Raw genomic sequence first — 14,952 nt, 5'->3', positions numbered from 1 at the left:
GGCTGTTGCATGTGTGACAACAAGTCAAAAAAGTTAGCTAGCTACGTGTTATCGAAGGAGCAAATATTTACATTACATTAAACTTGACCACGTACGCATTGCATTGCCGTATAGGCTGCATGTTCAGCGGTTGGGCGCCGTAGGCTACTCCTTCCACCCTACAACTTGTCAACATAAGGGCAACATGGTAATGTTTTCACAACATAACAGCATACCTACAACCACTCCCGCTAAGTGTGAAATAGTGCTGGGCTGATGGTGGCATAAAGCATGACCAGCACATGTGTGCAATGCTTTTATCAAAGTAGGTTTCAAAATACTATAGCAGGGGAAACTAGTGTACAAATTTTATGACCGTTCTCTTGCACTCCTCACTTTAAAGATGCATGGCTTCGCAACCGGGTTTTTTAACTGTTTTAAATTAGTCTAGCAGCGTGAAAACTTTTGGAAGTTACGATTTTTTATGAGCGCTCACTTGGATTTTTTTATAATCCATTTTCTTATGTTAACACACACTCAAAGATTTCAGTTTTGGATTTAGAGCCTACAGTTTAAGGACAACTATGTACAAACTCCTTTAAAATTTAGTTTAGTAGACTATATTTTAACCATTATCAGTTTGTCGATCTATTTCAATAGTTCTATTTGAATAGGGAGCGGACAATGCCAATGCATTTTTCGCAAATACTTATTGAATAAAACTTTTTCAAGGGTTTGGCCCTGTGACTGTACTGCGGGTTACCTACAAACTCCATGGGCATTTGAAATAAAATGCAAAAACGAAACTTGTATTTGAATGTCTTAGGAGGGAAAAAGGGGAACAGAAACAGCAATATAGTGGAACACGGCGCGCTGCGAGGAACATGAAACCAAAAAGACGAAAACAGGCGGAGATATTACGAAATGCGAGGAAAAACAGGAACCGAAAAACAGAAATGCGGAAGTCTAAAGCCTGGCTCGCAGAAAGCAGTAGACGAAAACAAACACCGCAAATTAAGCCGTTTTGTTTCGCCACGAAGGCACTTATGTACAGATATTGCCTAGCGCTTTGAGGAGGCAAATTAGATTACCAATAGGTAAAAAAACAGTTACTACGTAAGCTGGTGGCGCAAAGAATCAGCAACAAAAATGTTATTGCCTTAGCAGATAAAAGCGGCGCGCAAAACTAGCCTGTGGGGGTGCTTCAAAAAAATTGCACCACGAAAATATAACTTGATAACTTTTTGGCGGGGTAAAACTTGAACAGCAAAAAGCAGCGCCGCTAAGTGGCGTACTACTATCGCATATTAAACATCATAAAAACGGTGGCGTATATAGGCGCCCTGGGAGGGTACAATACAAAAAAATCGGTGCAGGATGAAACAAAAGAAATGCGCCTAGCTCCACAGCTTTCAGGCCTCAGTCACAGTGATCACAACGCAAACGCGAAAAAAACTACTTTTTTACAGCAAAACCTGACCAGTGGTTTGCTATGCCAATATGTACAAGCGACGTGGCCCAATACTGCGAGGGTTATTAGCAGGAGTTACGAATTTTGCGATGTGTAGCCAGAAATACCAGATGCGCAAAACAACAGGCGTGTGCTTACAATAACACATATAGGCGTGTATAGAAGGACACGTACGTCACATGGAAGGCCACCAACTGCACAGAGAAAAATAACATACTCCCAACTACTGAGTACTACGCAAAGCATGTTGGCAGTAATACAAAGAAAACTGTGCTTGCGTCGCAATGCGCGGAGTCAAAACAATAGACAGACACAAAGAGAGAATCATAGCTTCGGAGAGAACAGCCTTTATAGGCTTATTTTTTCAGTAACCTCACTTATCGGCACCATTGTCAATAGTATGTATGTTTCTATCACGGTGTAAGGTTGAGTACAATGTCACCTACACTGGAAAACGAACTGGCTTCTTGCGAGCAAACATCATCATACGGTCGTAATGCATCGGCTTCGTCGGCACCGATACGCGGCGATTGTCGGCCGGCGATCAACTCCTTAGGGTGCATCATTACTGGCTGGATGTTATTGTTCGGGTCGACACCAAGTAGGTAATCATCTTCATCTTCGTACTCACTGTTGTCGCTGCTTTCCACATCATGGGGCAATTCTTCGGTGATGTACGAGCAGCCCTCGTGCACACTCTGCGGCGATTTGACAACCGAAACCCGGTCGACGTCGGTTAGATCCTTCGAGGTGTTTTCAACCTCTTTCTTGGGCAAGGGTGGGGCGCTTTGCATTTGTTCTGAACTTGTAGGGAAATCTGGCGTGATCGTGTTGTTGTTGTCATCAGTGGCTACTTGATCAGTGGGTGGCATTGAAGTCGGATTGACCTTAAAAGATTACAAAAGATTGTTGCTTTCGGGGGAATATGACATTTTTCTTTTCTTTAAGTAAATCAAAACAAAAACCGTGTTATATACACCACAAATTAAGGGGCTTTTGGCCAGTATAATAAATCATTTTATTTTCTTGGTTCCTTGGTACAATGTCAACTAGGGATGGGCCGAGCCGAGCCGAGCCAGAACCCGAGTACTCGGTACCGAGCGTCGCTGTTTTTAATGCTCGGTGCTCGGCCGAGAAGTTGCACAAACTGACCCGAGCGTTAAATTTGCATATTCATGCCCTGCTAACATATGTAACTAGTGGTCTAAAGGGTGTCTATATGCAAAAACGAAAGATTTTTCAAATGCACTAGAATGGTGGAAGAACGCGTACTTTATGGGCATGTACAGCTACAATAAAACACCGCCGGTGACGTAAGGGGCCTTGTAGAGCTAAAACGTGAAAAGGGGATTTTTTGTGACGTCATAATGCACCGAGCGTGCTCGCCGAGCACCGAGCATATCACTTTAATGCCAAACAGAACATTTGCAGTCAGCTCTTTAAAGGTCAACTCAAAAAAGAGCAGGTAACCAATTCATCTAGCATGCATCCTTCAAAAAATCATATCTGTTACAACCATTATATTGTTGTGTGCCTTTCAAAACAATGGTATATATATGTGTGGAATGTGATATATATAAGTTGAAAACCCCAAACGGTGAGGAATGAGTAAAAGTTCGTAAACTACTGACATAAAACCATTAACTTTCGACATGGACTTTTCAAACAGTTACCAAAACACAAAGGTAGTTTTATGATAAAAACTGAATAGACAGAAAGGTCATTCATTATGTTAACGAAATCAGTCATACCGAAATGTGTATGTTGTTGCTTTGTGAAATGATTCCGGGCACGTAGTGTGACAGAGAGGCAAGTGACAACATAGAACCAGTGATGTGACAAGGCACAATTGTCATCTGCATTTCACTGCAAAAAGAATTTCCCAATATTAAACAACAACAAAAAATGAGTAAACTTAATGGTACAAACATCATGTTAGTATCTACCATAATATTGATGTTTTTTGGTTGGTTGAATAAAAGTACATAATGCAAGCGTTTTATAATGTGACTTGTAAAATTTAGTTAAACCGATAGATAAGAAAAAGGTAGTGCCAAACAAAAATCATAGATTTGGAAGAAAACATGAATTATTTTCATTCAATTCAGGGTGGGTAGTTTATTTGACTGATCAATGGCCCATTTTGTCGAACCCTGCATATAACAGGTTTCAAAATTTTTGGAAATGGATATTTACTATGGTTTCAAGTGCACAAAGTGAAAAAGAAAGACATACCCCGCTTCGTTTGGCTGCAAACATGCAATAGTGTTGATTGATCGTCTTCGAGATGAATACGGAGGAGGTGGAGATGCAGTGGGTGGAATTCGAATAATCTCATCGTACACAGGAAGCTTGCAATACCCAAGTACCTCTGTAAACAATGGGTTAAGTTTAAAACAACGACGTTAGTTTCATTGTTTACATCCCATTCTTTGCAGAACAATACCTGATACTTAACACTAAAAATAGAAATCTTAGTCATATGGCGATTTCACCACTAAGCACTAACCCAGTGGTTCTCAACCGGGCCCTCAGCCCCGCAGGGGGCCTACGAGCTGTTTTCCAGGAGGTCACAGGTGTAGCCTCACCAGAAACACCCACGAAAATCAGTAAGCCATTTTCTTTTATAATACACAGAGTTGAGTGTGTGGTGCAAATATATTTATTCCCTATTGTCAAGATTACAGTTTGTTGTTTATTCTATTCAACTTGTTTAAAGCCAAAATTTGTACACAATTTCAACAAAGTTTGCCATTTACATGTTTTGCAGGGGGCACAGAACTTAAAATGTTATTTGAAGTGTGCCAGAAGGCCCAAATTAAACTTTAAGGGGGCCACAGTCCTTGGCAGGTTAAGAACCACTGCACTAACCTATCACAAATACATTTGCCCCGTTTAAGGTTATGGCATCAGGCATCATATCACAAGAAAAAAAACTGCCGCATTTCTGAGTTAAGCAATAGTAATGTAATGAAGAAAACACTATTTTGACTTACGATTGTCCAGTGGGGGTCCTGGATAGTTACACACCCCGGCATATGGATGTCGTGTACCAGATGTAGTACTGTGGCCACCTCTTGCTCTATCCTCTCGTCGTTTTTGTCTGTGATGATAAGCACAGCAGCAGCTCATCAGGATAATGACACCCCAGATCAACCAAAACCCTGTCAAAAAATAACAAAGTTAACATCAACATGTCTGGATAACCATAAGAACCTGGCCTTACTTGTATATTTAGAAAATACTTGTATATTGAGCAACAGGCTTTCAAACAGAAACAAATTTGGTATGATTTGGGGGTAAATGGACTAAAACGATTTTTTTTGCTAAAAAAAACTGCAGGTATTTTACACTTGAAATCTGCCTAGTAGTAAATAATACACAATATATTTATGACTTGATCATTAAATGGATTGGTAAAAAGGGACTTTAAGGATGCCTTTTTCATCACACAAATTCGATTAATCTTCTGGATTGAACAATTTATTTGGTTTCATAGAACTAAGTAATAAACCAGCATTGAATCAAAGTCATTTAAGACATTTACCAAGCAAGTGAAACTGTTTAGGAGTTAAAAGTTATCTCAAGTTTATTGCCCAAATTAAGTCCAAATCATGACAATTTTTTAGCAATTGCCTATTGTAGTGAATCACAACTCCAGTCCATTTATCAGTAATTACCAACAAATTTGTAAACCTTATTAATTATACTCAAAAATCCCCAATAAGTCCCAATACATATCTAATATACTGGTAGAGACTTAGAGAGTAAAATTAATTATTAGGAGCAGACCTGCAGCTTTTATTGACATAGGCTTGTATGCTGTACTGACCATATAAGAACCTTAATTTATTGATTAGAGAAAGGCAGTCAATTATTCAGAAGGAAGGTTCACCTGGGTTTGCATGCCCTATTAAACAGTAAAGCATATCCATCTGTTGTTTTACCCATTATATTATAAACAAATATAACAACAATATTTTAATGCCAGTTTAGAAGCCTACCAAGTTGAGAATTGTTCTTAATACCTGTAGAGCATTTTGTATATAACCGTTTTAGTCAGAAAAATGGTTTTGCTTACCGTTCTGCACCTATATTGCCTATAGTAAAGCAATGCTTTCAACACAAACAGGAGAAATATACTTCCCGTTTATGTGCACCAGCAGTCTTTTTATTTCAATTAAATTCCTGATCTATCTCAGTATTGTTAGAGTTTGAAACCATTTTACACCAGTAAATGGCCATATACAGTATCTTTTTTAGTTTTAGACAAATAACTTAATGGTTAAAAAAAGCATGTGCATAAGAACTCCATCATGATTGAAGAAACAATAGCTTTCCTATAAAACATGTTTTGAGGGCCTGTGGGTGAACTGCCAGTTCAAACTTTAGGAGGATCAACTTTGGATAACTAACTGACATGTGTGTAAATTTAAATTAAGTTTGAAGCACACTTTCTTGACCAAAAGCTTGGAACAAACCAGCTTTACATAGAAATAAGAAAATAAAAATACATACAAATACAATATGAATGTGACTTACACCAAAGCTCATAGTAGTAGGTGCAGCAACCATCTCCTCCACAGCAATGACCTACAGAGCATACATAGTTGGATCCATCAGGGCTTTCGCAAGTCTCTTGGCTGCCCTGAAAATAAAGAGAAAACTTTAAGCAAACTGGATTGTAAAACTGCACATAACATTAATAGCATCAAATTAAAGTTCTGAACAAAAAAAGCACACAAAAATACAAATTGTTTTGTCTTTCCAATGTTCAACACAAAATAAATATTTTGTTAATACAGGTACTTTTGTTAGACATTTCAAAAATACATTTCATTTGTTTTTGATTTGTTGTTGATCAAATTGACACAGTGTCACCATTAAAAAGCACAGTAGTCGAGGGGAATATTGTTTCAAAATCATGCATAAAAGCAATGCAATTCAAATTATCATCTTTTAGGCCTTTCAAGGTTAAATGTTGGCACAAAAAAAACATCTAGGCAAAAGTACATGATCATGGTGTTTTTAAAATGCACGGTATATACACAAACAAAATTGTACACAACTGACAAGTTTGAAAAATAATGCAGACTTGAACAGTGTGCCATCATGGCGCATACCTTTACTGTCCTTAACTCACCACATGGCCTGATGCTCGGTTTCTACTTGGGAAATCTAACAGTTGGTCGCCCAGTCTCCCCATACTGTTTGGCAGAGAAAGCGAATTGCAACAGCTACACTAGAACTGATCAAAATACAAGAGTCCTAACAGTTTTGTTCTCATGTGCTGGGATTTTTTTGGGAGTTGTTTTGGATGTCGAATTCGATACAAGCACGCAGCACAAAAGTAACAAGATGATACAGCAGTTTTGGTACAACTGATTAGTAAATAAAATATGTGTACATTCGACAACACCATCATGTGATTTTGCTTTCAAATCAATATTTTTTACTTTACAAAACACAAATTCGCATTGTTAGAAATGTTTCCAAATTGTTGTAAGACAAAATTGTTGATTAAAAGTAAGCATGATTTTGAACAGATTAACAGGTTCATTTTTTTTAGGATACACAATGGTGTTGCAAACATAAGCAAATTATACAACAAAGGGAATAAAATAAAATACACAAGCAGATGCAGTGTAAATCAAGAAAATAAAAATGCAATACATACTTTTTTTGGTGTGTCTGAAGAATAGCCAACCCGGCAACTGCCAGGTTTGATTAGAAATGTCAAAACAAGCGGGAACTTTGGAATGATGGAACTTCTCATCAATTCATTGTACATTCTATGGCACAGTGATTCACAAGGCCTGTGTTAGTGCTTTAACAGTGCAGCAAGATAACTACTTTTTGCGGGAATGTCAATGCATTCATGTCTAAAAATCAAAAGCAGGGTTGATGTTTAATATTATTTGGTTAATCATTGGCCACATTTAACGTTCCATATCGCAGTTCAAAAGGCTTGTGACCTAGTGCTGCTAACTGCCTTTAGCGTGAATTTAAACGGTATTTTAACCTCCCTAAACTTTTACGTACGTACAGGAAACGCTACGTTCTGCAATAACGTTGCATAAGCTGTTCATCAAATTTAGGTGAAAGCGTTTTAAACAAATACACAGTAGCCGTTTTCAAAGACTTGTACTGTTTACTGTACAAACAAACAAATGGACGGCTGCTGCACGCTGCGAGCTGACACTGGACAAAGTTCAACACGCCAGACAATTGCCGACTTATAAAACTTCTGCAAACAACAGTTTAAGACTTGAAGCCTCAGAAGTAAATACGGCTGACCACGCGAACATGCCTGGTTAATCAGTGATTACCGGTCTTACAAAACAGCATGCTAACCTTCTTTGCAACATTACCAAAAAACGCACTTAACTAGTGTTCTATAACATGATCGCGCAGACCCGCACTCAAAGCTGTTGCACGTTAAAGCGTCGGCTCGCAAACGCCGGCGCTGGCTCAGGGCTCGGTCGCTTAAAACCAGCTGGCACTGGTTCTAGCTCGGTTCAAAACAAGTCTGCGGCAGCCGACTCATCCACTACGCAACGGTTGAGTTATAGCCTTTGACCTAGCATCACTATTCAATAACAACGCTGTTTTAGAAATAAAAAAAATATATCCACACAATTAGTTTAATATTACCATGCTAATTTTCACATATTTGTTTGGTATTTGGCCCTTCTGTATTTTTTCATATTTAATTCTACCCATAGCGTAGCAGTACTTAAAAACCGTTGTACCGTGACGCGCTTCAAAAGTGGTGGTTTCCTGGCAAAGGCCTGACTTGCCAGCGGACAATACGGCTTCAGGTCGCTGTGCTGTGGCGTAATGTTTACATTGCACCAGACTTGTTCCACACAGCGAGGTTCGCGGCGTCAAACCGAATCCGAACAGGTTGTCAGCTGTTTTGACACGTGACCTGCTCTTTGTCCTGAATCCACGGCCAATTTTGCAAGTGACATCATTTGTGGCATGGAAAGGTTACGTTTGCCGCGTAGATTTTTTAAGTTCACGCTACTGTTTTGTACATGTGATTTAAGGTTATGCTAATTGCGTTAAAAATGTTAAATAATTGATTTGCTGTGGATTTTGAATACAAATTTACGGCATTTGAGCGAATGTAGGTTATAGGCCTAGGGCCCTAGGCTATACGTGGTACTGCAGGTCGTTTTTTTAACATGCTGACTGAAACAATTTTGTTTATAAACTGTTTTTGACTGGAGTTTGATAAATATTGGCATTGTATGGTGCAAAAGTGTGCAGATTTTATGTTGTTAACATATTTTTTACAAACGGAGGCCATAAAAAGCAAAATACTGCAGTTTGTGATAATGTGACTGCAATTTACAATTTACTAGTTTTGTTTTTCATGTAATAGCGATATATCTTGACGCTGTTTTGTTAATATTTTGCACGGATATATTATATAGGATAACGTATGTGGCATTTGAATTGGGCAAATCACACAAGGACGAACATGTGATAAAATATTGAGCTCAATTTAGATAGGCTACTCAAACTCTTAAGATATTCATATTAATTTTCATTAACCTACTGCCAACAGAAAATGGTAAGTCATGTGTGCATAAGCCTGTATAAGTGCAGATTCGTGTTTTTCGGTCGGAACGTTTTGTACAAATGTCGCAGCATTTATTACCAAGTTTTATTATGTTGTTGTATTGCTTGTTCGTTAATTGTGTTGCTAACCGTTTGTGTTTCATAACCGCTAGAAATCACGAACATTATTGTCGAAAGTACAAGCAATTTCAAATGACCTTTTTTGCAGGACCAACGCACAGGAAAATATATTATTTAAAGGTTAGAGCGTCACCGAAATGTGGCCATCACGTGATACGAAGCCGCTGCAAAACAAATGACGCAACTGGTCGGAACGACGCCGCCGCGGCCGCAAGTATTCACACACGTTGCAAAACGTTGTGCAAAGTGTGTGGGTTGTTATGCTGAAAAGATTGCTGACATTTGACAAGGAAATCAATTTAAATTTAATATTCAGATGCAATTGTTAGGCTAAGTTCTCTTGACGTGTAGGCTATAACTTAAGTCAAAAAATATAGCCTTATATTTCAACACAATCTACTATAATGCGTTCTGTAATACGTGCTTGTACCTTATGGAATTACATGATGCAAAATATTGTTCGTTTTTTATATATTTAGATATAACGTAGGTGTCTACCATTATTTAGTACGTGCTATCCGCATGCAAACATTTGCTTTAGGCTGTTTCGAACACTCACATTTGTGGAAAAAAGCCTTTTGTCGCGGCAAAGGAAAACACCTGCTGTAAGACCGAGACCAGCATACGTTTGTTCTCTATGGGGAATTCTTTGTGGTGAAATTTGTTGTTTGCTGACGTTGACTGTACGTCTGTAGGCTACCTGCTATACTGCTACGTTCATAAACTAATAAAATTTATATAGCCTACCCCGTGGGATGTGGAGATACTGTTTTTACAGTGGTTGTTAAAGAGTGTGCCAAGGTCGGGCCTCATTATACCATTATAACCTTTTTGCCCCAAGCTGTGCGCTTGAATTCTTAGCGTAGGTACAGTAATAAAAAATCAAATAAGTTACAACACGTGTACATATGCGTAAAACATTACTGGGAACATATAGCATGTGTTTTTGATCTCCTTTTCATGGTAAAAGGGTCGTGTTTAACTATATTTTTGTAACGGCTGACATTAACAGCAAATTCAACTTTTCACCACAAAGCGTTTATAAAATGTGAACTAAAACGAAAGCAGCCATAAAACCGCGCTAAACTGATTTTTACTGTGCTGAAAATGAAAAATATACTAAACACTGACATCCCACTAAAATTTGCAATACTAACCGGGTAAACAAGTTTCTTGTTTCTCATATTGTTGACAAACATCCTTGCTAGTTGCTACGTGTATGTCTTACCTCACATGAGTGTGCGGCCAAATACATGTTTCAAACTCAGGCTAAGTTAATAAAGGCACCTCTGGGACCCCACGGACGCCTCTTTCTGACACTGGCAAACTATTTCGACCGAAGTCGGCAATAAACAAGTCGCGACAACCTTTCCCAGGGAGTTTTCTGTGGTGTCTGATGACAATCTAGGATCACGTGATCTTAAAGGTGCGCTGGGGGCGAACTTTCTGGACCTTCAAAAACACTGTTACTGCCGGTGTTCGATTTCGCTCGGCTCAGGGCCACAAAAGGTTGACTCAAGGGCTATTTTTGGATCGTTCTTATACAGAGCGACCTAATTGAGGCCGTGTTCTGCGGCAGTGCGGCAATGCCAGTAGACACGCTCCACTAGCATACAGACTGTGTTTTTCCCGTTACCCTTAGCAACTACCAACAACACACCCATGTAACAGGGGACTTCTATTTATTTTCCTAATCTTGGTTGTGTCCCCGGATGATTGGTCAACAGCAATGGTAAAGCTTATGTATAATGAGGTTTCTGTAGAAAATGGATCCCCGGGACATTATAGCTTGGTTTTTAGGTTCGCAAACGAGCCTGGTTATTTTGACAGTTTTTTTTTTTTGACAATTTTCACTTCAGCTGTTACATAAACACCAGAAGCATTTCCTATCCTTTGTATTCCATTGCACACTGAAAACAGAAAACACCGACTCTTTAGCTCCCCGTTGTGCACAAAAAATAACGGGATCAAAAAGCAGTAATAGGCATTCAGAATCGAAAACACATATAATCAATCCCTTTCCCCACACAAATGTTAATGAAACCTCGGAAACAAACTTCAGAAATGACGTTTTCTTGTGAGCTTGTGCAGTCAACGCAGCTATGACTTTGAACAATGATCAATATGAACTTGATATATTAATCAAGCTTTAGAACATTTTTTTTGCCGTGAACAGTGTTGCCAGGTCCATTTCTCAAAAACCGCAACTACGCTAGACAAAACTAGCTTAAAAATTTAAAGTAAAATAAAAACAAGCCAAATTTTGCCGTCATTTAACTGCTTGCAAAGACGAATGTATATCAGAAAGCATGTAAATTAACAAAAATTGTCTTTTGACAACCTCCAATCAGTGAGATTACCCCTCAACTTGAGGTCAGAAAAGGTGGAAAATCGCCACCTTGGCAGTGAATTAGTTTCTAGAATCATTGACACAGTTGACTGCACCAAGCTCATGTACAAGTAAATAGTTAAGACAGCAAATAAGTCAGAAACAAACATTTTCAAAACAAGGAGTTAAGTATGTGATACCATACAATCATTTGACCGTACAGTACAGTGGCACCACACATGCTGAACATTTGCGATCAAAAAAGTTCTAATGTAGTTTCAACATACATTACTGCCATATTACACAGAAATAGACTTGAAACAATATTATTTAGGCCCACAATTCAAAATGGGTCCACTGGTTCACTTATAAATTTAGTTTTTATATTTCGGTTTGGAAAAAAAGCCTGTTACTGTAGTGTCAAAAATCAGTATAGGACTGCAATAAGAACAATATAATGAGCATGGTGCAGTGTCAAAAGTTTTCTCAGTACAGAACATGCTGTATTGCAATAATTTATCAGTCAAATTTACCAACGCTGCACAAATGACATGTCAACAAGATTCACTATAAAAACATCTTTTTGGCCATCTAAACAAATTGGTTTGTTTAGATTGTTATTTGTAATGAAATATGTTCAGCTTTTTGTGAAACAAAACTAGTCTACATAGCACAGCAGCACAATTTCATCTACTTTCAGACACATTCATCATAAATTTGGGGTAGCTGATTATGTGAGATCAGATACAGTTGATTCTGGTAAATAGCAAGTCCAATTTGCTGTTTCAACAAGCTTTTTCTTGGTGATTTTCAGGATTATTTTTTTAACATTCGACTATAGTGTGGAAATCAGTATGCAACAAACTAGAATTTGCAATTAACCTAAATTCTCTGCAAGAAAAAAATGCAAAGGCAAAAGCTGACAAATGTGAAGTTTTAAATCTAATTTAGTTTTCAAAAAAATGAACGAGACAAAGACAGTACAAAAGGCACAAGTCAAAACTACATATATATTATAGTGGTTTATTATACAACCCATTCATTTTTTTCCCCAAAACAAAGCATCCCATGATAATAGTAACCAAATTTTTGTGTTGGGCAATGGGGATGACACAGCCCCATGGTAAAATCTACCACTCTTGAAAGTTTCCTCAAAATAGGTCAAGTATTACTGGCGAATACGGGTAACCAAACATCACAAACAATAAATAGAAATGTTGACTATCACTTAAGTGATCTCCAATAATCCTAAACAGTCACTGCACCAAACAGAGATCCAACATTGCATCGAAAGACAAGAACAATCATTCCCTGTGTACCAGCACAAAGATACCAAGAAGTCCAAGTACTGCATACTGAAAACAAAAAAAGATCAATTTAATGTAGCAGTACTTGTCTACTTCAAATTTTCAGATTTGTAAGGTCTTTGTTTGACAGATCTGTGATAAAATACAGTAAACCTTGGTAAATTAAAATTTGTCGAAAATTGGGGGTGGTCTGAATTAACAGATGTCAACTAGTTAAGCCTTACCACATTACAAATCATTGTACCTCAAGTTTTGTCCGAATTAGGCGAAGATCTGGATTAACCGAATACGGTTTAAGTGAGGTTTACTGTAGTGTTAAAAATGTATTTTGCAATGAACATATTTTTCTCAGAGAATTTATTCACAAAATTTTGGGACAATTTCTGTAAGAAAGTGAAAACAAAAATTTCTAACCTTTAATTTGGGGTAATCGTTCATAAGAATGGTTACCATGCCAACATATGGAACAAAGCCTCTCGCACGACCAACTACATGATTGCGTTCCACCCACAACTGTCCTGGTTTGTACAGGCCACGGTCATCAACCTCATTGTTATCACCCTTGGTAAGAAACTTAATCTTGCCGTCCGGCCTATCAATTAAAAGAAAGCTTTATCGATATAAACATACCTTTCAATCAGATTTATTTAACTTTGTACTATAAAACCAAAAAGGAATTCCTGTTTAAAAGACTGTTAACAAGTACAGTTTAATTTCGAAGAAACATTGGTGGCTTACTTTTCATGTACTTTTATAACCCGATGCACTATTGGTATGTCTCTACCCTCTATTTTGAAAACAACTATCTCTCCAGCTCTGATTTCATCTTCTTGGTAGTTTGTTAGAAAAAGAAGATCGCCTCGGAAAAATGCAGGTTCCATACTTCCACTGCAAACAACAGACAATGTATTTTGATTGAAAAATAACCAATAAAAAGAACAGTTCAAACCATCGCTGTAAAAACTGTGCTATACCTACAGTTTCATCTAAACACAACTTCCCACCTGAGAACAACTACAATTGGACTCTCACTTCCTGTGACAACCATTAAACCTTTCCATATCATCAAGGCAGAGGCAACAATCATTGCAAAGTTGAGAAATTGAAAATAGACCTGGTTTTAAAATAATTTAAACATTTGAGTTGGGTTTAAATTAAAAATGTGTAGAAAGTTTACAGGTCCGTTCAAAATCACCTGTCTCTTGTTCATCCGACGCAGGTCGTCGAACATCTCCATCTTTGATTTTATAGACGAAACTGCCCTAAATAAAGCGATCAATGTTAAAAGCAAGAAACCTTTGTTACGAAACAATACCGTAGATCATTGTTAAATGCATCGGGCGCTACTTTGCATATACGATCACAAGTTAAAACAATACAATCGCAAAACACAGAATATTTGACAAATAACAACTTAAAACGTCTTTATCATAACTTGTGATGTAAAAACATTGGACTTAGTATTTACCGAAACGTATTCTTCAGTCCACGGCTCCACGCTGCGATTCTTTAAAATAGCAAATGTTTTAATTTGAGAGATATTGATCCGAACCACCACAGTCAGTTTTCTTGAACAAATTATATTCGATCACCATGTGTAAACTTGTTTATCGTTTATCCAGGTTATACATAAAATAATTATTACATGTCCATGACTGCAATTTTAAACAAATTTTGAACTAGTTTGTTGACTATTTCTAAGTGATATTTGTTTGGCGAGGATTTTTGTGCCAAAAGGACACGCTTCGATAAGGTTTTTTCCATTCCTTTCAAAGTCCTACCAAACTACCGCATTCTGGAGATACACCAAACAGCAACAGCATTTTATATATTAAACGAATAGAACTGGTTTGACTTGCTTTGTACACGTAATACAAGCTGACCAAAGTTGTGCCAAATATGCGACCTGGTGGACAAAAAGTTTGTTTAGCATCGTATATCAGAGCGGCATTCTGATTCCAAAATTGCAAAGCTAACTAAACAATGATTTGTTTAATCCTCCAGCAATGAACTTTACTGCAAGCAATCCTATAACGGTTGACCAAACTGTTATTGCTCCCTGAAAAAAAATCAATGCAAATAAAACGCCTTTCAACAGCAATGTGCACTGGTGTAGGCTAGAGTAGCCTACGGGGGTGATGAGCACATCCGGCATT

The 14,952-nt window shown here is 37.8% G+C and overlaps 2 protein-coding genes and 1 long non-coding RNA gene across 5 annotated transcripts; 1 reads left to right on the top strand and 2 right to left on the bottom strand.

Moving 5' to 3' along the window:
- Positions 1-767: 767 nt before the first annotated feature.
- On the bottom strand, positions 768-7,873 carry LOC145224478 (uncharacterized). 3 transcript variants are annotated; one of them, XM_080090985.1, is made up of 7 exons: positions 7,128-7,194; positions 6,594-6,698; positions 5,993-6,098; positions 4,447-4,614; positions 3,686-3,821; positions 3,202-3,316; positions 768-2,337 (listed from the first exon to the last, which is right to left on the bottom strand). In XM_080090985.1, the coding sequence occupies exons 2-7, from the start codon at positions 6,654-6,656 to the stop codon at positions 1,864-1,866; spliced, it is 1,062 nt and encodes a 353-aa protein (XP_079947111.1). In that variant the 5' UTR covers positions 6,657-6,698; positions 7,128-7,194; the 3' UTR covers positions 768-1,863. The 3 variants fall into 3 exon arrangements, with proteins under 3 accessions (XP_079947111.1, XP_079947110.1, XP_079947112.1); XM_080090984.1 differs by lacking the exon at positions 6,594-6,698 and having other exon boundaries at positions 7,128-7,873; XM_080090986.1 differs by lacking the exon at positions 7,128-7,194 and having other exon boundaries at positions 6,594-7,111.
- A 47-nt stretch (positions 7,874-7,920) lies between these two features.
- On the top strand, positions 7,921-10,023 carry LOC145224479 (uncharacterized). Its single transcript, XR_013859664.1, has 2 exons — positions 7,921-9,032; positions 9,249-10,023. It is a non-coding gene; the product is annotated as an uncharacterized LOC145224479 (long non-coding RNA).
- A 1,016-nt stretch (positions 10,024-11,039) lies between these two features.
- LOC145223116 (signal peptidase complex catalytic subunit SEC11A-like) lies at positions 11,040-14,345 on the bottom strand. The gene is made up of 6 exons (XM_080089454.1): positions 14,265-14,345; positions 13,992-14,058; positions 13,801-13,910; positions 13,535-13,684; positions 13,211-13,388; positions 11,040-12,844 (listed from the first exon to the last, which is right to left on the bottom strand). Exons 2-6 carry the CDS (start codon positions 14,031-14,033, stop codon positions 12,794-12,796), a joined length of 531 nt encoding a protein of 176 aa, XP_079945580.1. The 5' UTR covers positions 14,034-14,058; positions 14,265-14,345; the 3' UTR covers positions 11,040-12,793.
- Between the last annotated feature and the right edge of the window lie 607 nt (positions 14,346-14,952).

The sequence above is a fragment of the Phallusia mammillata genome, chromosome 4, assembly GCF_965637545.1.
Source record: "Phallusia mammillata chromosome 4, kaPhaMamm4.hap1.1, whole genome shotgun sequence".
Taxonomy (NCBI): domain Eukaryota; kingdom Metazoa; phylum Chordata; class Ascidiacea; order Phlebobranchia; family Ascidiidae; genus Phallusia; species Phallusia mammillata.
This window is presented reverse-complemented; position numbering and strand designations above follow the sequence as displayed.